Source organism: Chiloscyllium plagiosum, chromosome 1 (genome assembly GCF_004010195.1).
Source record: "Chiloscyllium plagiosum isolate BGI_BamShark_2017 chromosome 1, ASM401019v2, whole genome shotgun sequence".
NCBI lineage: Eukaryota > Metazoa > Chordata > Chondrichthyes > Orectolobiformes > Hemiscylliidae > Chiloscyllium > Chiloscyllium plagiosum.
The window spans coordinates 95615797-95639903 of NC_057710.1; the positions used below are offsets into that span (position 1 = coordinate 95615797).

Consider the following 24107-nt stretch of genomic DNA (forward strand, 5'->3'; position numbering starts at 1 on the left):
TGTCCTACAATCTTATACTCCACAACCACCTGATGATGGAGCAGCGCTCTGAAAACTCCTTTTAGATAGCATCTTTTTTGGAGATGATGCCATGTTTCTTATTTACACTGTCTCTAAACTCATCCCTTTTTTATTTGCATGTCCTATTAACATTGCATTGTGAACTATCATCCTTTTTGTCATTTCATCTCTCACCTTCACTCTATCCTTCTCCTTTCCCCTTTACCCCCACCTCCCCGCCCCCGCACTTGCTTAAAATACATACATTTTGCAATCTTTTTCATTTCTAACAAAATCTCATGATCTCTCAACATTAATCTCTCATTCTCTCCCCACAGATGCTGCCAGACCTCTGGAGTATTTGTGGTGTTTACTGAATTTGTCTTTTTCTTCAAGTCTCCACTGAGTTTTTAAAATTAATTTGCAAGATGCAAGCATTGTTAGCTGGGTCAGCATTTATTGCTTACCCTAACTACTCTTGAGAAGGTGGTGATGAGTTGCCTTCTTGAACTCATATAGCCTATTTGCATTAAGTGTCATTAGGGAGGGAGTTCAAGGATTTTGACCCAATGACACTGAAGGAACAGCAATATATTTTCAAGTCAGGGTGGTGAGTGGCTTTTTGGAACTTTCAGGCAGTAGTATTCCGATGCCATTATTTTTCTAAGTGGTAGAAGTTGCAGCGTTTTTGGAGGAGCCTTGGTGAATTGGTACAGTGCACCTTGTAGTTGGTAAACACTGCTGCCACCATGCATCATTTGTGAAGGGAGTGAATGCTCAAGGTTGTGGATGGGTTGTCAGTCAGACAGGTTGCTAAGTTCTGAATGCTGTCAAGCTTCTTGAATATTGTTGGAGCTGCACTCATCCAGGCAAGTGAGGAGAATTCCATCATACTCCTGGCTTGTGCGTTCTAGATTTTGGACAGGAGTTGGAGGTCAGGAGGTGACTTACTTGCCAAAGATTTTAACCTGCTGCTGTAGTCAGAGTACTTATGTGACAAATGGAGTTATGTTTCTAGTCAGCTGTAACCATAAGGATGTTGTTAGTGGGATTAAACAAAGATAATGACACTGGATGTAAAGGGATGATGGTTAGATTCTATCTTGATAGAGATGGTCAGATTTTCTCTTGTTGGAGATGGTCATTGCCTGGCACTTATGTAGTGTGAATGACCCTTGTCACTAATGAATAGAAGCCTGGAAATTATCCGAGTCTTGTTGCATATGCAAGTTGTTTCAATATCTCAGGAGTCATGAATGTTGCAGAGCATTGTGGAATTATAAGCGGACGTTGCCACTTCTGAAATAAAAATAGCATGTGCTGGAAAAATTCAGCAGTTCTTCTGAATTCACGATTCAAGTTTGATATGACTGATTAGAGGCAAATGGAATTTAATCCAGATAAATGTGAGATGATATATTTGGGCATGATGAACAAGGCACGTGGAATACGTAATGAATGGAAGGACCCTGGGAAAACCCTGGGTATCTTGGTTTTGTTTGTCCATCAATCTCTTGGACAGGTGGATGAAGTGGTTAAGAAGGTGTATGGCATACTTGCCTTTATTAGCTGAGGCATAAGGTTTAAGAGCAGAGAGACTATGCTGGAACTGTATAAAATGTTAGTTGGACCACAGCTACAGTATTGTGCACAATTCTGGAATCCACATTATAGGCGGGATGTGATAGCACTAAAAAGGGTGCAAAGGAGATTTACAGGATGTTATGAAGACAGTTATGAAGACAGATTGGACAGACTCAGGTTGTTTACCTTAGAGCAGAAAGAACCAAGGGAGAACATGATTGAGATGTATCAAATTATGAGGGGTATAGATAGATGGGGAAAAAAAACCCTTGATGCTGGGATCAATAACCAGGAGGCATAGACTTAAGGTGGTGGCAGAAGGTTTAGAAATGTGAGGAAAAAACTTAACCCAGAGGGTGGTGGGAATCTAGAACTCATTGCCTGTAAGGACGGCAGAGGCATAAACCCTCATAACAATTAAGAAGTTTTTAATTGTGCACTTGCAATGCTAAAGCTGACAAAGCCACGTTCCAAGAGCTGGAAATGGGATTTGAATGGTTAGGTGATTGTGTTTGTGCTGATCAAAAACAATGAGCTGAAGGATGGTTTTCTGTGCTGTAGATCTCTGACTCTTAGATTCTTCTTCAATTCTGAAAGGGGCTAGAAAAGTTTGTTTTTTCATGTTGTACACAGAGGCGGAGAAGGAGCAAGTGGAGCAAAGAACAGTACAGCGCAAGAACTGCCCTTTTGGCACTGACACATGATGCCTTTCTTAAGTAAAACCTTGACTAGCGTGACTAGCAGCATGACTAGTCTGTACTTCAAGTCTTTATTACTATGTTGTCAGGGTCCACAGTCTTTACAGTATTCAGTGCTTTCAGCCTTTTCTTGATATCATGCGGAATGAATCAAATTGGTTGAAAGTTGGGGGCAATATAGTCCTTTCTGTCGTGAGAAGGGTTCCCAACATTTCCTTCTTTATCATGGGTGCTTTGTTTCCCATTATCCTTCCAACTTCTATCCTTTCTCAGTCTATAGCCGTCCTTTTTTTATTTTGGCATCAGAAGTGAAAATGCTGATAGCACTTCACTGGATCGTCACGGTGCAGAAGGAAGCCATTTGGTCCATCGAGTCTGCACCAGCTCTTCAAAACGAGCATCATTACCTCATTCCAATCTCCAGCTTCTTTCCCACACCATTGCACACTATTTCTGCCATCAATGCCCTCTTGAATGCCTCAATTGAGCCTGCCTCCACCACACTTTCAGGCAGTACTTTCATACACTAACTAGTCACGAAGAGAAAATGTCTTCCCACAACACCCTTACTTCATTTGCACATCACTTGAAATCTATAGCCTCTTGTTCGTGTTCCTTTTATGAACAAACAATTTCTCCGTCTACTCTTTACAGCCCACTTATGATTTTGAAAATCTCTACCAAATCTCCACACAGTCTTCTTCCCTCCAAGGAGAACAATCTTAACTTCATTGGTTCTCAACTTAAGCTTCCCATTCCTGATAGCATTCATATGAATCTTTTTTTGTACTCTCTCTAATCTTTCCTATTACGTGGCACCCACAAACGTATATGATACTCGAGCTGAAGGCTAACATTGTATATGCAGGTGAGATCTGATAAGTTATGGCCGAAAGGCCTTTTCTGGACTGTATGATTCAAAGTGACTGATGCTTTATGGTTCTGATCCATCATTGTGACAGACACAATGGTGGGGACTGCCAGAGCAACTCCTTACCAACTATATATTACAGTCATGGCACATCATGTCTGTTCTGGTAGTTGGACAGGAGGTATCCACGTATGACAGCAACATCCAGAATATTGTATGCAGGATATTGATTCTGAGTGTAAGACAACATCAGACTGTTACATGCTAAGTTGATGAGAGCTCTTCCAATTTGGGTGCAAACCCAGAGTTATTAGTGAGGAGCACTTGTAGGGTCTACAGGGCTGTGTGTACCATTGTTTTTGGTGCATTGGTCAATGCTGGCAGCTAACCAGTGTCATTTCTTTTATGAGACTTTGTAATGGATAGATACAATGGAGTAGCGTGAGGCCATTTTTTAAGCATTTATTGAATCAACACATTACTTCTGACTCTGAAGTGACATGTAGACCAGAGAATGACAGACTTTCCTTCCCAAAAAGCCATGAGTGACCAGGAAGGTTTTTAAAGAACAATTGACAATAGATTCACAGTCAGTCAGTCATCACTAGACCAATGGCAGGATTCTGCTGAGAACATGAACCTGGGTTGCTGCATTACTATTCCAGACACATCATTACTTTGTTAGAACAGTGTAAGAGGTTAAAGACAAATAAATGAGAGAACTCACAACAACAAGAGACCAGAAGCTCAGGATCATGCTTACAGATGTGTTCAGCAAAAAACAAATCAAATTTGCAGCAGCCGACCATAGAGGAAGCCACTTCACGAATATCAAATAAAGTATACTCAATTGTAAGAAGTGATTTGCAATTGAAATTTCAAATATAGTGTGTTTGTCAAAGGTAATTTCAGTGTCATAATAGAACACTGCCTAAAAAAAAATCCAAAGAACGAGTTACAGGGAACAGCCTACTGCTGCTGTTTATTCCTATTTAAAAAAAAACAACCTTATTCAAGGCTGAGTTAGGAAAATTCATGATGGACAAAGGAGTCAAGTATTATGTAGTCAACAAGACACTAAGCAAAGCCCCAACCAGATTAGCCATAACCTTATCGAATTCTGCAGCAGACTTAAAAAGGGTCAAATGGCCTACTACTGCTTCTAAAACTCACTGTGGGTGTCAAAGGGTGATAACACAATATAAAAGAGAAAGATGGACATTTATGTTAGACTGATGCTTTAAATAAGTTTTCAGCATGGGTGCTAGTTATTTTGAAATAACAAGTGATGAGTATAGTGTTTAGTGGAGAGGGAAGAAAGGAAACTAGGGAGAAAGGAATTGAAGTGGATGACACTTCCCTCGGAAAGGGGGAACAAACTGCAAAGCAGTCAGGCTCATGGCTACAGTGGAAGAGTGGGAAGAGGAATGACTGAAAGGGAAGAAGTTGAAAATGAGAGCAAATACGGCAGATGCTGTAATTCTGAAATAAAACAGTTCTGAACAAGTTCAGCAGATTAGGGCACAATATTGTAAAGACAGTTAACATGGAGTCTGAGATATGACTATTCTTCAGATTTGAAAGGGGCTAGAAAATTGGATTTTTAATTCAGTTAGAGAAGACCAGCAAGTAAAACTGATTGTAAAAGGTGCTCAAAGCCCAAGACAAAGTATTGCTAATGGCAGTGAATTGAAGATAGAGATATTTTGAAAAATAAATGCATGCATTAAAAAAAGTCTGCCCTGCTGAGAGTAAACACAAAACAGTGGGCACGATGGAGAGGGCAGGGTTAAAGGCTGCAAGAAAACTTAAGGATGCTGGAGGTCATGCACAGAATTGTGAAATTCAGTGTGGAACCCTATAGGCTGCAAGGTGCCCAAGTGGAAAAAGAGGTGTTGTTCCTCCAGCTTGAGAGATCCATTGAATCACTAACAGGTCCAGACTGAAAATATTGACATTGTTAAAAGAGCTGACAAGGTAAAGGCCATTCCAAACCCACAAAGCAGAAACCCAATCTGCATTTGGACTTGCTGACGTAAAACAGAATGCACTGAATAACAAACACCACAGCCTAGATTGAAAGCACAAAATGAGAATACAGGGCCTTGGCAAATATTACATTTGCAATTACATGAGGTGACACCAATGGCAAGTGTCAGATGTCATAGACTAGGTCACATCATCACTGAGGGAAATAAGGCCTCGAGACTGTTGATAGCGGAGGAGAGGTGGTGTGTGGTAGCATCCTGCTGAAGGTAAAATTGAGGAAGCATTCTTGCAATACAGGGAAGAGGAGGAGTAAGGAGAAGAAATGATACCCTTAGTTGGATAGGGAGGGTGAAGATAGAAGTGAGAGAGATTGGCTGGCAATGCTCTTAACTGTTTGACCTTAGTGGCTCAGGCAGAGGGAATGGAAATACTCAAATGAGAGCAAAAGGTGGATCATATTGCCTTTACTATCTAGTTGAAGGTGGCCTCATGACATGTAACAAATGAGAGAAAAGAAATCCTTGCAGGGTGAGGAAGGCTGTTCAACAGCAAGAGTGCCAATGGGAATTGGCAAACAGCCTATCACCAGAAAAGGCAACAAAAGTCATGTGTGAAGGGAAGAGCCAGATGGACAGAGTAAGACAAGAATGGAAAGCATAAGTAGAAAAACAGGACATTTCCAATTCTGGCAAAGAGCAGGAAGCAGCATTGATGTTATCATTGTATTGGAGAAAGTTGCAGTTGGGGGGGCCTGAGTCCATCTGGAACAAGGAATGGTTTCCTATTCTACACAGACAGGCAGCAGCTAGATATACAGCCACAGTCTGACCGTGTATACAAGGTCAGTACTATCATAAGTGAGGGTCTTGTGGCCTTGGAGATTGGCAGGTGCAATAACCATTTGTTGATGAATTGGTAAGAGAACTGGTTTTGAAGTCAAGGATTGCTTTGAGAAAATTAGCAGACTTTGTTTTAAAAGCAAAAAAAAAACCACAGCTACTAGTTCAAGCAGCGAAAAGCTAGTTAGACAAGCTGGCCCCAGGGGTGAAATGGCTAGTGATAAAAGTAACTGGTCATGATTTCACAGACCAACTACCTCCTGCCTGTTAGCAAACAGCTAATTGGCATCGAAGGTGGTAAAAAATTTTTCTCTGCATTTTTTAAAAAAAAGTGTTTGGTGAAACTGTTGAATCTGAAGGTAAAGAGTCTGTTTGGTATTTAAAAATGCATCTCAAGATCTCAAATGTCCTTCAGTTACTGTAGGCTGTGACTAAGTTGGACTTTAAGAGCCAGTTACCTGCACCTCCTGGAGGGAAGTGCAAGTGCATGGAGAAAGATCAAAAGCAGCACCCCAAAACAACATGTCAGTAAACACTGCAGGCAAGGACTGCCAAGTGTCTTTCCCAGAAAGAGTGGACTGAATGGTGTAGAGTTAGTGGGTAGAGTTTGAACTCTATGGTGGTCGAGATTCAACTCTGAATTAGAAGCTAAGTTATAATCTCATTTCTTCATAGAGGGCTGGCCTATACTTTGGCAGTAAGTTTAAGTAACAGCAAACTGGACACCTGAAAAATCAAATTCAGTGTAGGAGTATATAGAATCCCTGAGTGTAGATGAAGGGATTCAGCTCATGGAGTCTGCACTGATCCTCTGAACAGCATCCCACCCTATCCTTGTAACCCAGCATTTACCAGAGCTGGTCCACCCAACTTGCACAACCAGGGCAGAATTTAGTACCGTCAATCCACCTGACCTGCATAAGTTTACACTGTAGGAAGAAAGGTGCAGATTCCAGACAAGCCTATTTAAGGCTGGAATGAATCTGGGTCCCTGGTACTGAAGTAAGTGCTACGGACTGTGCCACTAACACGGTAGGGTTTATGGAATAAGGCTTAAATTTGACCTAGGGTGAAGGGGAGATAGTCAAATGCAAGTTGGTCCTCTTATCAATCCTGTGCCTAAAGTTTGGATTTTTGTAGAGCACAGTTGTGCAGAGAGAAGTTTGGATTTTTGTAGAGCACAGTTGTGCAGAGAGAATCAAGCATCTGACTTCTACAGTAGAAAACTAGGGGTACTTGGAGCAGCAGCAGAAAGTGCTTGACAAGTAGAACTGCAGAAGGGTTAAAAAGGTTTGTGATTTAAGTGTTCTAAACAGAATAGAACAAGTGAAGAGAGAAAGCACGAAGGAGAAAAGGCAGGAGTGACAATAGCTTTTGGTAGAGTATAGCAAGAAATGAGAAGTGGAGGAAGTGGTGAAACATAAGGAACACAAAAAAGGTGAACAGAAGAGTTAAAAAAAAGGGAGTCAGTGGAGGTGGTCAACTGCAATTCAAATAATCACTTAAAGTAGTTAGTGAGTTTATATATGGATGTGTTGCTGGAAAAGCGCAGCAGGTCAGGCAGTATCTAGGGAACAGGAGAATCGACGTTTCGGGCATTAGCCCTTCTTCAGGAATCATTCCTGAAGGGCTAATGCCCGAAACGTCGAATGATTCCTGAAGAAGGGCTAATGCCCGAAACGTCGATTCTCCTGTTCCCTAGATACTGCCGGACCTGCTGCGCTTTTCCAGCAACACATTTCCATCTCTGATCTCCAGACCTCACTTTCTCCTCAGTGAATTTATATAGAAACAGTTGGAGATGGTAGTTCATGTGATGTCACATTTTAGAGACAAGGATATTTGATTACTACAATTGAACTAGAATTTAAAGCATCTTTACTCACCAACCAAGACAGTTATTCTCTAAATGCAGCATGATTAGCAAGGGATAGGAGAACCTGGCTAAGGCAAACAGCTGGAGTCACAGCTTTTATGCTTAAGCACAGTTAGTTTCTTATTGCCTGCATGGCTCAGGATTCCTCAGACAGCACCTCCCAAGCTATGGCTTTGAAGAAGGAGGCAGTAAATATGGGGAAAAAACTAATGCTTGCAAATTCCTATCAAAGCCACCCATCCTTAGTGTGCTGTTAGAAAATTCTGCAATGTCCTCCAAATGGTTTTACAAAATCCTGCACCAATGTGGTGGGGACTTCAAATTGATGCAGTACAATAGATGGTGTCAATGCTGACCCAACCAGTAGTGCCCATACCAGAGTCCCAAGGAATCCTGCCAAAAACAAACTTTCTGGATCTGACACAGCTGGACTTGCTTTTTTCAGCACCTCATTTTAAGTGCACAACTCTAGCATCTACAGTCCTCACTATCTTGAACCACATTAAAATTCAAGCCATTTCAAGTTTCAGAAAACAACCTTAGGTGAAAAGGAACTGATGGGTTAGGTTAAAGAGATTAACTTTAATGAGAACTTCAAACATACAACATTAAAATGTTTATAGTTCAGGATTAGATCAACCATGCAGTTGTTAGTTATCTGGACTTGCCAGTCAAAAGCTAGTGTTGGTGCCCATGCAGAGATTTAAGTCCTACTGAATTAGACATCAAACAAGGTGTTGCTTTCATATTTTTTATTTCAGGTTACAGCCAGTGTTGGCAGGGGTAGCTGTAAAAGAGGCACAATGTGGAACTGAACAAGCTTCCTACAAATCCCTGCAGCTAACCTTCAACTTTAGTCAGAAGTTGCAGAATGCTTTGCCACTTAAATGACTGACCAATTACACTGCATGTTAGGCATGAAACATTACAATCCAATATTTATATTCTAAAGCAAACACTGGTCTACAATCCAAAGATAACAATATTACACAAAGGGGTGCAGAAATGCCAGCCATTAAGACTTCTACACAAGTGCAAAAGTATTAAAAAGTACCCCAATAAAGTTAAGCAAGCATTTTAGAAAGCTTAAAACAGTACTTTGAAGTGATTGTGCAGTTGACATTCAAGAGGCTTTGCTGAGGGCCACAGCAGTGAAGCGAACTTCTCCTTGATCACGCTCCATAAATTGTCTACATATCTTTGCTGAATCCTACAGAGAGGAGATAAGATTTTAAAAATCCGAGTTTAGCTTTGCTCAGCACAAAACAGTGAGTGCTCTTGATGGACTAATGCCAATTTAGTGAGTTGAAGCAATGGATGAGGCCATTTGAGGGGATGCTTATTATAAAGGAATGTCAGTGTCATTGAAACAAACCTGCAAGAGTTGATCATTTGATGTTTCTCCATGGTCAATAGGGAATGGCATTCTTCCATCTTTAAAAAAAAAATAAGTTCACTTTTCACATTTAAAGTACACAAGACAGAAGTTTTCTAGATGACCAAGGTTGAGGATTCAGTTTTGTGCAAGTGAAGAACTGGTGTCAGAAATAATGTCGTGTCTGCTGTTAATCTATTGGAAGAATTTATTGAGATACTAGAGTTGAACTGGGGTGTACAAATTTAAGATCTCAACGCCAGGTTAAAAGCCCAAGAGCTTTATTTGGAAGTACTAGCTGTTGGAGTACTGCTCCTCCTTCAGCAGTGCTCAGAAAGCTAGTGCTTCCAAATAAAGCTCTTTGACTATAACCTGGTTTTGAGATTTTTAGCCTTTGGAAGAATTTAAACCTGTAACGTTGAAGTGCTTCAACACTTGCACTTCATAACCTTTAGCAATGAAAGCTCTATTCATGAAGTGCATGGTCAGTGATATGGTTTACACTGACCTCCCTATACAGAAACTGGTTATATCAACTAGATGCACTAAAGTTACATTAGGAAATATCAAGACATTACCTAGTTCATAGAGGTGCTCATCTACACCAACTAAAGTGATAAAATGGAAGTTTGTGCCATCTTCATGTACCTATTGAAGAAATGCACAATTTAGTTGCATGTTTTAAATAGCACTGCATGCCTGCTATAGTATTACTTCAATAAAAGTACACATCAGACAATTTAAAGTTTAGCAACTAACTTTACATTATGGCTTGTGCAAAGTGAATTTACGGTAAGGGGTAGAACCATAAACCTTAGCAGGCTTGAGGAGAGTTTGCCTGAAGGGCCAGGATAGCGAGCGCGAGAGCGCGCAGACAGGACTTTTCAGTAACCTCATCTGGTGCAGAAAATTGAACCCACAATGACAGGTGTACTGCCCAGCCAATTAAGCTGATCAACTTTAGTTTCCAGTACAAGGAAAACTGTAGATGCTAGTACTCAACAAAATTGCAAGCAGCTTGGAGTCAGGCAACATCTGTTGAGATTTACTCTGCTTTATCTCAATGTTGCCAGACCTATGGAGTTTCTCCAGCAATTTGCTTTGTCTCCATATAGGTCTAATTTCCTCATACATAAAAGTACTCTACATCTGAAGTTAGAGGTGAAGAATAAGATGGAAAAGCAGAATAGAGTATATTCACTAATCAATGCAATCATGCAAGTGATCTGCAATCCTTCATTCTTCCTTGCAGCTGCTGTTTTAAACTACTACCCCCCCACCCATTAAAGGGGGATAGAAATTCTACACCACTGAAACCCAACCCCTGCTAATGGTGCACATTTAATATTCATGGCTAGTATAATCAGGTTCAATGCTGTACTTGTGCACATCTTGCTACATGACAGGCTGCTTAAGTAGCAGAATGCTACCACTTGCTGCTAGTGACAAATTGTTACAATCATTTAAACAGCTCAAGATGGTTTAAGTTAACTACTATTGAGTAGGGTACTCTTGTGCAATGGTAGTGTCCTTCCTCAGGAGAAACCCAGATCCATGCCCCACCTGTTCCAGAAGTGGGCAGCATCTGAATAGGTTGGTTAGAACATTTGATAATTGGACATTAAACACACCCCTCCCAACTCTGCACAAGTCTTCTAGTCACTGAAGAAGAGTGATACTTCCCCTATATCTGAGCCAGAAGCCTGGCATCAAGTCCTACCTGCTGCAGAGCTGTCAAAATCAGGGAGAGAAAAGATAGATCAGCATTTGTAACAAAGTCCAGGACTGAAATAATTAACCTCAAGTTACCAATCCACACAAGGCGATTTCTAGTAGTACAGAATGACCTCCCCTCACACTCCCATTGACCCCACCCAGGGAGTGTCATTCATTTCTTGAGTGACTGGTCACATTTTGCCAGAGGAAAGAATGAGAGCCAGATCAGAGTGGGCTGGTAGAGCTAAACTGACAAGTGATTCTACACAAGTAGACTGATCAGAAACAACCTGGCTAGTTACTGCCCTGTGTACATAGGACATTCCTGGACAATTGTGCCCATTGCTGGGTATATGCCAGTGTTTAGTTTGTGGTGTTGAAGTAATGAAGGCAGGGTCCCACAGAATTTGCTGTATATGGTGCCTGTTACCTCTAGCTTTCATGCAGATTAACACTGGCTGAAGGCTAGGATACAGCCACCCTGACTGAAGTCAGCTTCAGTCTGGATCACTTGCATGGATACAGCAGGCTCCTTAGAGCAAGTTTTTGTAGGGCCTGAATACAGATGGTCTGGTATTGCAGATGACAACAGATCAGCATCAGTTCCTGCTTCTGCAAGTGCAGATGTACATAGGCTGAGGCAACAAGTTAGAGGGAAATGGATTTGCAGATCAAGTGACATCACCCATGATTGTAAACAAATGTCATTTTACAATAAGCACTGCAGAAGTATCAGGAGGATGAAGCAAATCCAACTAAAACTAAGGGACTACTGACTAATGACCCAGATATCTGAGAAACCCATTTAAAGAAATTCAATAAGACAGCCAGCCATGGAGGAGATTTGGGTTGTGAACTGGTTCAGGAATCCTCAAAACCAGTATGAGTAGAAACTATGTTATTTACACTGGAGATAGTTGTATTGTCCAGATGTTGACTGAGGCTTAGTATGTGGTCACTTACAAGGAATTACAGGTTATCCACTGGCCATTTCAGGATAACTAGCAGTTAACCAAGTAGTGTTCACTTACAATGAATTGTCAATTAGAAGCTGAATTGCCCCTGGATTATTGTCCAAACAATCTGTTCAACTTTGGTTGAATCAATGGAGGTCCAGCAGCATAGATAACTTGTATTGCAATCTTGGGCACTAGATCTATATTATAGAGTGAATTTGTCAAGTACTAACATCCAATTTCCCCAATGGGACCCTTAAAACAGGAAATGAGTCAAAATCTTCAACTGGGACAGATTGAATGGTTTAAACCCAGCACCTTATGCTGATTGCTTTTGAATGCTGGTGTTGTGAGGCCTTAATAGGGCCTCACATCTCCCTATTACCAGTTCCACAAACTAGATCACCTACATTAAGTTTGAACCAGGGAATTCCTACAGAGCGGTCAAGACCGACTGCAGTCAGTTAAGATAAGCAACAAGCACATGGTCTTTCCACAAGTACTTCTGAAAAATTCAAGAGCTTTTACCTGGCACTCTCCCTCCTGTGCAGTGGCATCATGTGCTGATTTAATTTCCTGCAGATAAAGTAGAAACATTGAGAATGTGCTGTAAACCGAATGCCAGTTAGTCAAAGTGAACAATTTTTCACCTGGTTTTGTTCCAGTTGCTTAGCTCTCTCTCCTGCTGAAAGGTCCATGGTCTCATTCAGAAACTTTTTCAATATAGAGCCTTCCACTGCAACAACAAGATTGAATGAACTAATTTTAAAATGACAATTTTAAAATATTTAACTAATCAACTAGTTCAGATGTTATTACACATGTCAGAGTGAGATTTAACCATGGACCTTCTAGTCTAGTGTAGGGACACCACTACAGCAGGTTCCTTAGTCATTTGAAACAATTCTGAATGCACTAAGTTGATACTTGAGTTTAGATCCAGGTTACTGACTGGGTCAGTCGGTCAGTCTAATGAGAGACAATTACTCAGCTTGAAACAAGAGCAAATCTTTCAATACATTTACTGAAATAGAGATGTGGAATGGAATAGGCTAGTAGCCAGTGGCCTTACCAGAACTGCCCAAGACATTATCCAGCTTGCTTACCAAAGTCAAGTTTATCTTGATTGTTAGCAATGGCATTGATAAGACCAACAGTTCCACATGAATTTGAAATGGTCTGCTTCAAGAAGTAAACTTTTGAGTCAATACCCTTTCCACTCAGTTCTGATGTTTGACGGTCCCTGTCAGTGTTGGTGAGATTTCTGGTATTGCATCCATCCAGATGAACTGCAGAAATGCAGAGTTAAAAACACCAGGTTGAATTGGAACCATGAGCTTTCAGACCACTGCTCCTTCTTCAGGTAGCTTGCACCTGAAGGGGCAGACTCAAAGCTAGTGGTTCCAATTCAACCTGTTGGACTACAACCTGGGTGTAGTATGATTTTTAAAACTTTGTACACCCTAGTTCAACACTGGCACCTCAATCATGCAGAAATGCAAAGATCCTCAGACAGCACCTTCCAAACCCATGATCACTTCCATCTTGAAGAGCAGATATGAGGACATCAACTTCAAGTTCCCTTTCAAAGGGCTCACCATTGACTTGGAAATAGATCAGTGTTCCTGTTGTGTCACTGGAAATCCCTCTTAAATGGGATCATGGTGCAGCAGTGAGGCAGCTGCTCATCACCACAGGCAACTGGTGTGGGCAATAAGTACTGGCCTGCCAGTGATACCCACATCACAAGTGGAAACTTTAAAAAATTTCCCTTTGGACCCAAGTAGGCAGGTAAGGTGTGCTTGGTGTCCAATTGTTCAATTCAACTGCTAGAACACTCATGGCCAGCTCAAAAGCTAAGCTGAAGAGTATATTAGCTACAAGGGAACAAATGGGAGACCAAATCAAAGTTGTGCTCATGTTTAATTATCTTTAGCAGGTGTTGGTTCAAAACCCTGATGAGAAAAAAGGTGTTGTCTGAGTGAACAGAAGCAAACAAAGCTACTACACCAGTGTATTGTATAGTGGTCATAAATTGTATTTAAGGAGTTAGAACTGTATTTAAATTGGCCTGATGGTCTGTGCTAAAGACTTGGGCACAGACCAAGAGTTGGGACCTCATGATTATACACAAGAGGGAGATGACATGATCAAGTAAACAGAAAAAACATTTCTGGCAAGAGTTTAAAGTGATCTAATAGTTTAGAGTCTTAAAGGCTGAACAGGACAAACAGCTACATGTCAAAATCCTAGTTCCACTTGAACCATGCTGAGACTGTCCTGCTGACCTGAGCAGGTAGGGCTCTAGAGAAAGCTTAAAAAAAGGGAGAGAGTTTGACATAGGCTTACAAGACAAGAGAGAGATTGCAACATGGGATATCAAATAGCACCTTGCTGGTAGAACTGGGAGAGACAGTTTGTAATCAAAAATTAGGATCAGGGAAACAAAACTTTAAAATGCTTAGTGTACAGGAATTAACTTTGGTGCAATAGGTATTGTTAATTATATAGAGACAGGGAGACCAAATTGAAAACTGTGGAGGGGGTACTGATGTTTCTGAAGTATTAGTAGATTGAAAACAGGTCTCTTTCCAGGTGCAGTCAGATCTGCAATTTCTTCAGAATTGCATTTGGGATGTCCAAGCACCCAAATTTACATAACAAGTGCTAAATGCAAGAGTTCACCCGAGTTAGCATCAAGATAACTGCTTTCAGCAAAAGTGGGTGACTAATTAAGGAAGTGATGAACTGATGCAGAATTTCTGTTGCATTCTAGACTTATTTTTTGAAGTTACTTTGCATCATTGAACCACTAAAGCCTCAGGACTGGAGCTAGTTGGTTAAAGCTATGCTGAACTATTTGCTATTTCAGAATTAAAGACAGCTTGAACTCAAGTGTCCTCTAGTGGTTGGGAATGAAATTGCATGAAAAGTGTACAGAGCCAAAGTGTCAGAAATAGTACTTCACTTGAAGTCACATGAAAATGGTTCCATCTGGACAAGCAAAGTGTGTTATGGAAGATAGAGACCTAAACAAGACTGGAAAGTGAGTTAAATTGATTTTGGCATCATTAGTTTCTCAATTTTTAAATGATTAAGAGGTTGAAACAATAGTGGGGTTAGAAGGAACATTTAAGGTATGACATCGGCCTAATATGCACCTTGGAGAGCAATTTGTTCTGCTATTCCATTCTCTCCATAACCTGATCCTCTTACTAATGAGAGTTCCTAAACAGTCTTGACTGCCACAAACTGGCAGAGTTGCCCAGATTCACCACCTTCTGGTGGAAGCAATGAAAAAAAGGTACTCCTGTTTCATTTGCCAAAATTGGGGCCTTATGGCTAAGTGACTCACGCAGAAAACAAAAACCCATAAGATTACCTCAGAACTAAACTAGATAAATATGTATTGATTTAAATATGTATTGATTAGGCAGAGAGCTAATCCAGCTCAGCTGGAGAGATTTCTACATATTGCTTATTCAACTGCAAACTCAACTTAGATTCATGACAATCTTGTTGTCAGGTAATCTTGACCAAGAGAGTCATCTGATAGCAGCTCTGCTGCCTTCTGTTTAGAACAGATCACCCAATTGGTCTACTTTCCATGGCAAGGAGTGGAAAGTACAGTCTAATATTGATAGATTAAATGGCCCCCATAATTATTCTGTGAAGTGGGTGCCCATCTGAATCTCTGCCTAGAAAGATTCAAACTACAATTTATTTCAGAAAAAGGTGTAGTCTTTTTAAGAGGCTTCATTCTTGAATATTTTGCAGATACATCTTGGATTAATTAGATACTTGCAGCTGCCCATTTGAGATCCAAGCATTTGTCCAATCTCTACCTTAAATCAAAGGTAGAGTAGCTTCTCACCAAGTGAAGTGTTTGAAATTAGAAAGCTTAACTACATTTGACCACTCCACTATAGCATACCTAGGATTTAATGAATACAAGACTCAATTGAAAAAGCCAAGGTAAATGGGAAATCAAGGGGCAAAGACAAAAAAAAGTTGCCCAGACAAAACTAGGGGGGCTGGGGAAAACTCTAGGGATCTTGAATAGATGCCAAGTCTTCCAGGAGTCCTTATTCTGGAAAGTGTGGGGATTGTAGAATTACTAATTTAGACACTAAAGATATAGGCCAGTTAATTTGATTTGAATATAGGTTTATCTAGTAATCACTTTATAATGTGATTAGTAAGTATGGCCATGTGAAGTTACACTTTATTTATATTCTAGGGTGTAAAGAATCAGGATAGACAAGGAAAGAGAAGTGTGAATGCAGTGTATTTGCATTTTTACTGTATTATTGGGACAGGATAATAGGGAAATAGGATTGGCTAAGAAATCACCAGGGCTCATTTTAAATGACAACCACCTATAATAGGGCCACAAGTACTTGAAACACTGACTTGTATGAGGAAGGTGAATATACAAGGAGAAAGTGAGGACTGCAGATGCTGGAGATCAGAGCTGAAAATGTGTTGCTGGAAAAGTGCAGCAGGTCAGGCAGCATCCAAGGAGTGAATATACAAGTCAAACTTGATGACAAACAGTAGTGAGAATACAGACAAGTTAAATAAATGGATAATCACTTTATATACTGTAGGAAGAGAGAGGTTAATAGCACTTTGGGGCCAGCGACCATAATGCTATTATATTTAAAATGAGGGAAAAGAATAGACCAGATCAAAAAGTTGAAGTTCTAAATTGGAGAAAGGCCAATTTTGACAGTATTAGGCAAGAACTTGCAAAAGCTAATTGGGGGCAGATGTTTGCAGGTTAAAAAAGGGACAGCTGGAAAGTGGGAAGCCTTCAGAAATGGGATAACAAGAATCCAAAGTATATTCCTGTCAGGGCTGATTCCTGAAGAAGGGCTTATGCCCGAAACACCGATTCTCCTTTGATGCTACCTGACCTGCTGTGCTTTTCCAGCAACACATTTTTAAGCTCTGATCCCCAGCATCTGCAATCCTCACCTTTCTCCTATTCCTGTCAGGGTGAAGGGAAAGGCTGGTAGGTATAGGGAATGCTGAATGACTAAAGAAATTGAGGGTTTGGTTAAGAAAAAAAAAAGGAGGAAGTATATGTCAGGTATAGACTGGGTAGATAGAGTGAACCCTTAGAGTATGAAGGAATTAGGAGTCTACTTAAGAGGGAAATCAGGAGGGCAAAAAAGGAAACATGAGATAGCTTTGGTAAATAGAATTATAAAGGAGAATTCCAAGGGTTTTTACACATACATCAAGGACAAAAAAAGGGCAACCAGGGAGAGAATAGGGCCCCTTGAGGATCAGCAAGGCAGCCTTAGTGTGGAGCTGCAGAAGGGGGAGGGGAGGAGTAAGATACTAAATGAGTATTTTGCATCAGTATTTACTGGGAAGAGGATATACGGAAGATATAGACCGTAGGGAAAGAGATGGTGACATCTTGAAAAAATGTCCAGATTACAGAGAGAAAGTGCTGGATACCTTGAAACAGGTTAAAAAGGTTTAGGGTGTAGGTTTGCTTGCTGAGCTGTTGGTTTGATATCCAGACATTTCATTATCTGGCTAGGTAACATCAGTGGTGACCTCCAAGTGAAGCTTGGGCTGCTCTTGGAGGTCACCACTGATGTTACCTAGCCAGGTAATGAAACATCTGGATATCAAATCTACAGCTCAGCAAGCAAGCCTATACCCTAAACTTTTTAGCTGAGCTACAAACCTTGCAGGTAAGGTGGTGGATAAATTCCCAGGACCTGATAATGTGTACCAGAGAACTGTGGGAAGCTAGAGAAGTGATTGCTGGGCCTCTTTTGCTGAGATATTGGTATCACCAGTAGTCACAAGTGAGGTGCTAGAAGACAATGTTGGCAAAAGTGGCATCACTGTTTAAGAAAGGTAGCAAGGACAAGCAAAGGAACTATAGACCAGTGAGCCTGACCTCTGGTGGGCAAGTTGTTGGCAGGAATGCCAAGGGATAGGATGTACATACATTTGGAAAGGGAAGGACTGATTAGGGATAGTCAACATGGCTGTGTGGAGGGAAATCATGTATCACAAACTGGATTGATTTTAAGGAAATAACAGGATTGGTAAGGGCAGAGTGGTAGATGTGATCTATATAGACTTCAGTAAGGTTCCCATGGGAAACTGATTAGCAAGGTTAGATCTAGCAGAAAAATGGAGAACTAACCATTTGGATAGAATTGGTTCAAAAGGTAGAAGACAGGATGGTGGAGGAGGATTGTTTTTCAGACTGGAGGCCTGTGACCAGAGTGCCACAAGGATTGTAGTTGTGGTTCTCTACTTTGTCATTTACATAAATGATTTGGATGCAAGCATAAGAGGTACAGTTAGTAAGTTTGCAGATGACACCAAACTTGGAGGTGGTGTAGTGGACAGCAAAGAGGGTTACCTCCGATTACAACAGGATCTTGACCAGATGGGCCAGTGGGCTGAGAAGTGGCAGATGGAGTTTAATTCAGATAAATGCAAGGTGCTGCATTTTGGGAAAGCAAATCTTAGCAGGCCTTATACACTTAATGGTAAAGTCTTGGAGTGTTGCTGAACAAAGACCTTGGAGTGCAGGTTCATAGCTCCTTGAAAGTGGAGTTGCAGGTAGATAGGATAGTGAAGGCAGTGTTTAGTATGCTCTTATTGGTCAGAGTATTGAGTACAGGAGTTGGGAGGTCATGTTGCAGCTGTACAGGACATCTTTTAGGCCACTGTTGGAATATCGCATGCAATTCTGGTCTCCTTCCTATTGGAGGGATGTTGGTGAAGCTTGAAAGAGTTCAGAAAAGATTCAAGGATGTTGCCAGGGTTGGAGGATTTGAGCTATAGGAAGAGGCTGAACAGGTTAGGGCTGTTTTCCCTCGAGTGTCAGAGGCTGACCTTAGAGGTTTACAAAATTATGAGGGGTATGGATAGGATAAACAGGCAAAGTCTTTTCCCTGGGGTCGGAGTCCAGAATTAAGGGAAAGATGTAAAAGACCTATGGGGCAACTTTTTCCACAAGAGGGTGGTATGTGTATGGATTGAACTGCCAGAGGAAGTGGTGGAGGCTGGTACAATTGCAACATTTCAGAGGCATTTGGATGGGTATATGGATAGGAAGGATATGGGCCAGGAGAGACTAGATTGCGTTGGGCTATCTGGTCAGCATGGATGGGTTAGACCAAAGGGTCTGTTTCCATGCTGTACATCTGACTCTAGAAAGAGGAGAGTCATCATGTAAAGCTAGTAGAACATTTATTGGCCAATTGTGAAGTGAATTGGTCTTTGACAAAAAGCATAGTTAAGTTTTAAGGCAAAACCTTAAGTTAGTCAGACCACAGCTAGAAACTGAACAGGCTTGGGCCCATATTTCCAAGGAAAGTTTTGGCATTTCAGGTAGTCCAGGAAGGTTCACTAGGCAGAGGGACTGTCATAAGACATCAAGTAAATTGTACTAAAGTAAATGCTCCATGAGAAGCTTACCCAAAACAATTTAGAGGATCAGACAGGATAGATGTAGGAAGGTAGTTTCCCCCCCTGGGGTCCAAGGGGACAGCATAATCTCAATAAGGAGCATGACAAATTTGAGGGTTGAAAAATCTAGTGTCATGTACCCAACCACAGCCTGTTATCAAATTCAGGCTGAGGAATAAATATCTAAGTCAGCAAGGAATAGAGACAAGGACATAGAAAGGAGGATTTAGATCAGCCATGATCTTAAAGCAGAACAGGCTTAATGGACCAGTTCTGCTCCTGTCTTATGGAGCATCCACAGACATTTAGCAAAAGTCTTATCCTATGACTATCAAAGTAGGAAGTTGACCATAGAAAGACCCTTTGGTCCAACTCATCCATGCCAAGTTACCCAAACTAAGCTAGCCCCACTTGGCTCATCGTTCTAACTGATTCATGCAGCTGTCCAATGTCACAAGAACATTAGCTGTACTCACCACTTCCTCTCGCAGTTTGTTCCCTAGAGAAAACTACCCACTAGAGGTGCCTTTCAGGCCCCTTAAGTCTTTCCAATCCCACCTTCAAGTTTTGAACTCCTACCTGGGGAAGAGGATGAATCTGCTATTCACCTCATTTATACCTTCAGTCACCCCTCAACCTCAAATCCGGAGGGAGGAGTCCCATGAAGAAAACTTCCTTTGGTCAACTGAGAACAGTTTTAATTCTGCTTCAAAATGGTAGTGTTAGAATCATTGAGCTTAAATTTTAAAAGGTTCAACCATACTAAATATGATCTTTACACTAGAAGTGTAGAATCAAAATCTCTGCAGTCTGGGAGCAGGTCATTTGGCCTAGTCTCTAAAGAACCTCACTTCCTACCCTATATTCCCCACAGCTAACATGCTCAAGTCTAGACAGTATGAACAATTTAGCATGGTCAGTCCACATACCCTGCACATCTTTGTCCTGTGGGAGGCAGATGGAGAGAATGTGAACTGCCCAGGCAGACACTAGAGGGTGGAAATCAAACCAGAGTTCTCTGATGTTGAAGCAGTAATACTAACTACAGCCATTATACTGCTGAATCACAAGATCAAGCAATTGATAAAAAAAAAAAAGGGAGAATTCAAGGTCAGCATGGATACATAATATATTCAAGCTTGTACAAAGAATAATTCATCAGCATCTGGTGAGCTAAGGAATGCTTAGTTCTTGCTAACTGTTTAATATCAGATTTTAGTAGAAATCCATTTTAGAGCTCAGATGGATATGAATCCAATTAGAATCAAGAGACTACCATTTCAGACAGACAATTTCCATTACACCATTTGTAATAGGACTAGATTGAGAATTGCACCATTGTTTAATCACTTGATTCAGATCACAGCCAGTGAACAGGTTACAAATACCACACTTCAAAAAAAAAACTGAATTTAAATGAGTTCACAATTTAAGGAAAAGAAAAAAGCTAGCTATGCAACAATGACATCATTGCTGTCTCATGTTAGTAGTGTAGTAGCTGTTTAAGCCATTAAAATGATGCAGCATATTAACATTAGAATATTGGACAATAATAGTGCACATTCCAACATCTAGTTTATACTTAAACTAGAATTTGCTTCAGAAATAGCTAGCACCCTACCTGTTGGCTTAAAGGAAATAGTAACATTAAAGCACACACTGGCGATGGTACCATGGAGAGGGATTCATTTTCTAAACCCAAGACATCCACGAACTTCCAGCTCGATGCCACACCCAGACGAGACAAACACTGACGTAGAAAGCAAGAATCTTGTTAAAGCACAAAATCATTATCTAATTTTTTTAAGATGTAAAACGATTTATAGGTTAAAAAGTTTATCGAGAATATGATTAAAGCAGTGTTTATTATTTAATAAACTGACTTAGACTTCTGTTCTTTAAAATTTAGTAACCATTTTCACGGTAAATGATTGTCTAGCTTAACTTAAATCGAGACCAGCCAAAATATTTGCGGATAATTAGCGTTTTGGTGAATCCGTGCTACGCACTTACTTTGTTCAGCATCTGAAAGGGAAAAAAAATAATCACAGTTAAAACACGCCAGGACCAACAACTTTAAAATAAAAGCAAAGCCGCTTTCAATGACGCGGCTAAAGGCGATTACTACCTCAGGGTTGATTTCCATGGGTTTCCACTCCATTATTGCTTTCTTTCAGATAGCTCAGTACCTGGGTCTGTATCTGAGAGAGAAGAACCCAGCCTGTGAACAAACACACTGTCTGCCAGGCCCCCAGCAAAAGGCGGGGCTTTAATACGCGACCAGGAGTCAATCCACTGCGAAATAGGGGGGCGGGGAGGCACAAACTCTATCAATTTTCCTATTAAATTATCGCCAAAGCACCTGGAGCCGCTACTTAGGTCCGTTAACTCCGGTTTAACGGGGACAGATGAGGAAAGGTTTCAATCACACTCCTCTCCCGAGGGTTCAACGCTAGGTAATGTTGCAGTGGTGTTAGCACAGTCCAACTCTCCTGATCCTTCTGGAAACCACCATCAATAGGTTTCAGCAGGTTCTTGAAAAAAAACACAAAAGTCACTTGATTTTAACGCCTTGGTCAGTTGTCTTGCCCAGAAAGAACATTGCAGTAAGGGTTTCTGTCCTACCCCGCCTTTTAGATATTTCTGGAAAGATATTACGCAATGCGCAGTTTATAGTTAGCAATTTGAAAACAAAACTGATAACGAAGCAATGTTGACAAGTAGTATTTATGAATTACAAAGGTTTGCCGTCTTGATGGAAATAAAAGTTAACTGTTTAAAAAAAACCCTGTGTGAATTAATAATCACAATGTCATTTGCACTAAAATGATTAAATTATCCCATAAGTTAAATCATAAATTCAGAAATTGTTTCTATTTAAGTTCAGTGCTACTCCACCGCAGTAAGTTCTAATCTATTTGGGACGGGCCTCCAGTAACTGAAGGAATTTGTCCTCGGCCAATAATGTTACAATTGTGTACAAAATAGCAAATAAAAAACCAAAGCCTCGCGGTCAGTACATGAATATTACAAGCTCCAAGGTGAAACTTAGCCTTTTGCCACATTTGAACCACCACAGATCATTTTCAAAAATGAATATTGTGCATGTGTATAAAACATTCTGCATTTATAACCAAAAATTAAATGAAAAAAGATATTCCCATTGTTCTATTCTTTACACAAGACATGTACAAAACAAAATGCACATTATAATGTGTAATATGGTTCAGTGATGTAACGCTCTACATTTCTGGACTAGTTGCCAGGTGTTTTGTGCAATTTATATAATCGATAATCATATCAATAGAACAAGCTATATCAAATAGTGTTCTTTGGTATTAGTTATTATTTTGCAGATTTGGAATTGTCATGCAGATATACATATTTGTACAATTGTCACAAACAGAATGAGGGACGTGAAAGTTTGCAAAAGACTGCAATGTAAATACATTATATATATATATAAAATATATCTATGTCAGTACATATCAATGTAAATCAGTAGAACTAGAGCTTTCTTTTGGACTGCTGAAGCACGCTTTTCATGTAATTTTTGGTGCTGCTACTGCCTCTCCAAAGTTTGGCACTCTAGGTGATTGCTTAGTTTGACCACTGGTTGTAACACCCTGAATGGTCCCAATGCATGTTTCTGTGTCATTTTAATGACCTGGCTCAAAATTTAGTACAGATGAGCAAAATGATTACAATTTATATCTGAGAGCAAAAAATAATATTTTATGTTATTAAATTGAAAATGCTCACATGCTGAGAGGTAACCTTGATGCCACATTTTCTAAATTTGGAGCCTACTATGAGTCTTGGTGCAATGGTAATCTTGTAATGAAGTTGCAAAAGCTGGTTTATAAATGTGTATCTTTACAACTAAAGCAAGTTAATATGGCTGTTCTTTCCACAGAATTTCATTGTATTCAAAATACTTTATTATATTTTGAGATAGAGCAGATTTAAATTTGCAAGGAATTGAAGGTTTTATTGTAAAAAAGAACTATTGTAGCCACACAAAGGCCAGGTACTGACTATCTCGAAGAAGAGAATAACAGAACTTTTTGCAGTGCAGTAGGAGAATATGTGTCTGAACCACTGCTCTCAGTATTTGACTTCATGCTAAACCCTTATCTATTCCCCATGATCCTATATTTGATTTAATTCATCGTCCAATTCCCCCTTCAATCCCAAAAGAGGTAAAATTCCCTCTGCAATGCCTCAATTGAACCTGCCTCTAGCACAGTTCCATGTGAAAGTTTTCTGTCACCTTGTATTTGCTTCTCTTGAGACAAATCTAAGAGAAATCTAATTTTATAAGAATCTAATCACCCCTTGTCATTCAATGGCATTACCATCACCAAATCCCCCACTATCAACATCTTGGTGGTCACCATTGACCAAAAACTGAACTGGGCCAGCTATATAAATACTGTGGCTGCAGGAGCAGGTCAGAGGCTGGGAATTCTGCCACAAGTAACTTACCCCTTATCTCCCTGATACTTGTCCACCATCTACAAGGCACAAATCAGAAGTCTGATGGACTACCTTTCACTTGCCTGGATGAGTGCAGTCACTGTAGCATTTAAGAAGCTCAATGCAATCCAGGATAAAGCATCTTGGTTCATTGGCACTGCCTTCAACATGCACCACTGATGCACAGTGGCAGTATCGTGTATACCTACAAGATGCACTGCAGAAACTCCGGCTTCCTCCAACAGCACCATCCAAACTCTTGACCTAAC

General features: G+C 40.4%; 1 protein-coding gene across 1 annotated transcript; it reads right to left on the reverse strand.

Annotated features, from left to right (window-relative positions):
* Positions 1–8594: 8594 nt before the first annotated feature.
* On the reverse strand, positions 8595–21938 carry uchl1 (ubiquitin carboxyl-terminal esterase L1 (ubiquitin thiolesterase)). The gene is made up of 9 exons (XM_043692322.1): positions 21488–21938; positions 21373–21384; positions 20976–21109; positions 13011–13168; positions 12555–12640; positions 12433–12480; positions 9811–9880; positions 9233–9291; positions 8595–9067 (listed from the first exon to the last, which is right to left on the reverse strand). Exons 1-9 carry the CDS (start codon positions 21518–21520, stop codon positions 8981–8983), a joined length of 687 nt encoding a protein of 228 aa, XP_043548257.1. The 5' UTR covers positions 21521–21938; the 3' UTR covers positions 8595–8980.
* Positions 21939–24107: the final 2169 nt, after the last annotated feature.

Bases quoted from the DNA above. Each gene is read 5' to 3' on its own strand.
- uchl1 (XM_043692322.1), bottom strand. From the start codon at position 21,520: ATGGAGTGGAAACCCATGGAAATCAACCCTGAG. The intron at 9,881-12,432 runs GTAAAAGCTCTT...TTTCTTCAATAG, and splicing joins CACAGGAGGGAGAGTGCCAG to GTACATGAAGATGGCACAAA. The intron at 9,068-9,232 runs GTTTGTTTCAAT...TCCTCTCTGTAG, and splicing joins CAAATGATCAACTCTTGCAG to GATTCAGCAAAGATATGTAG.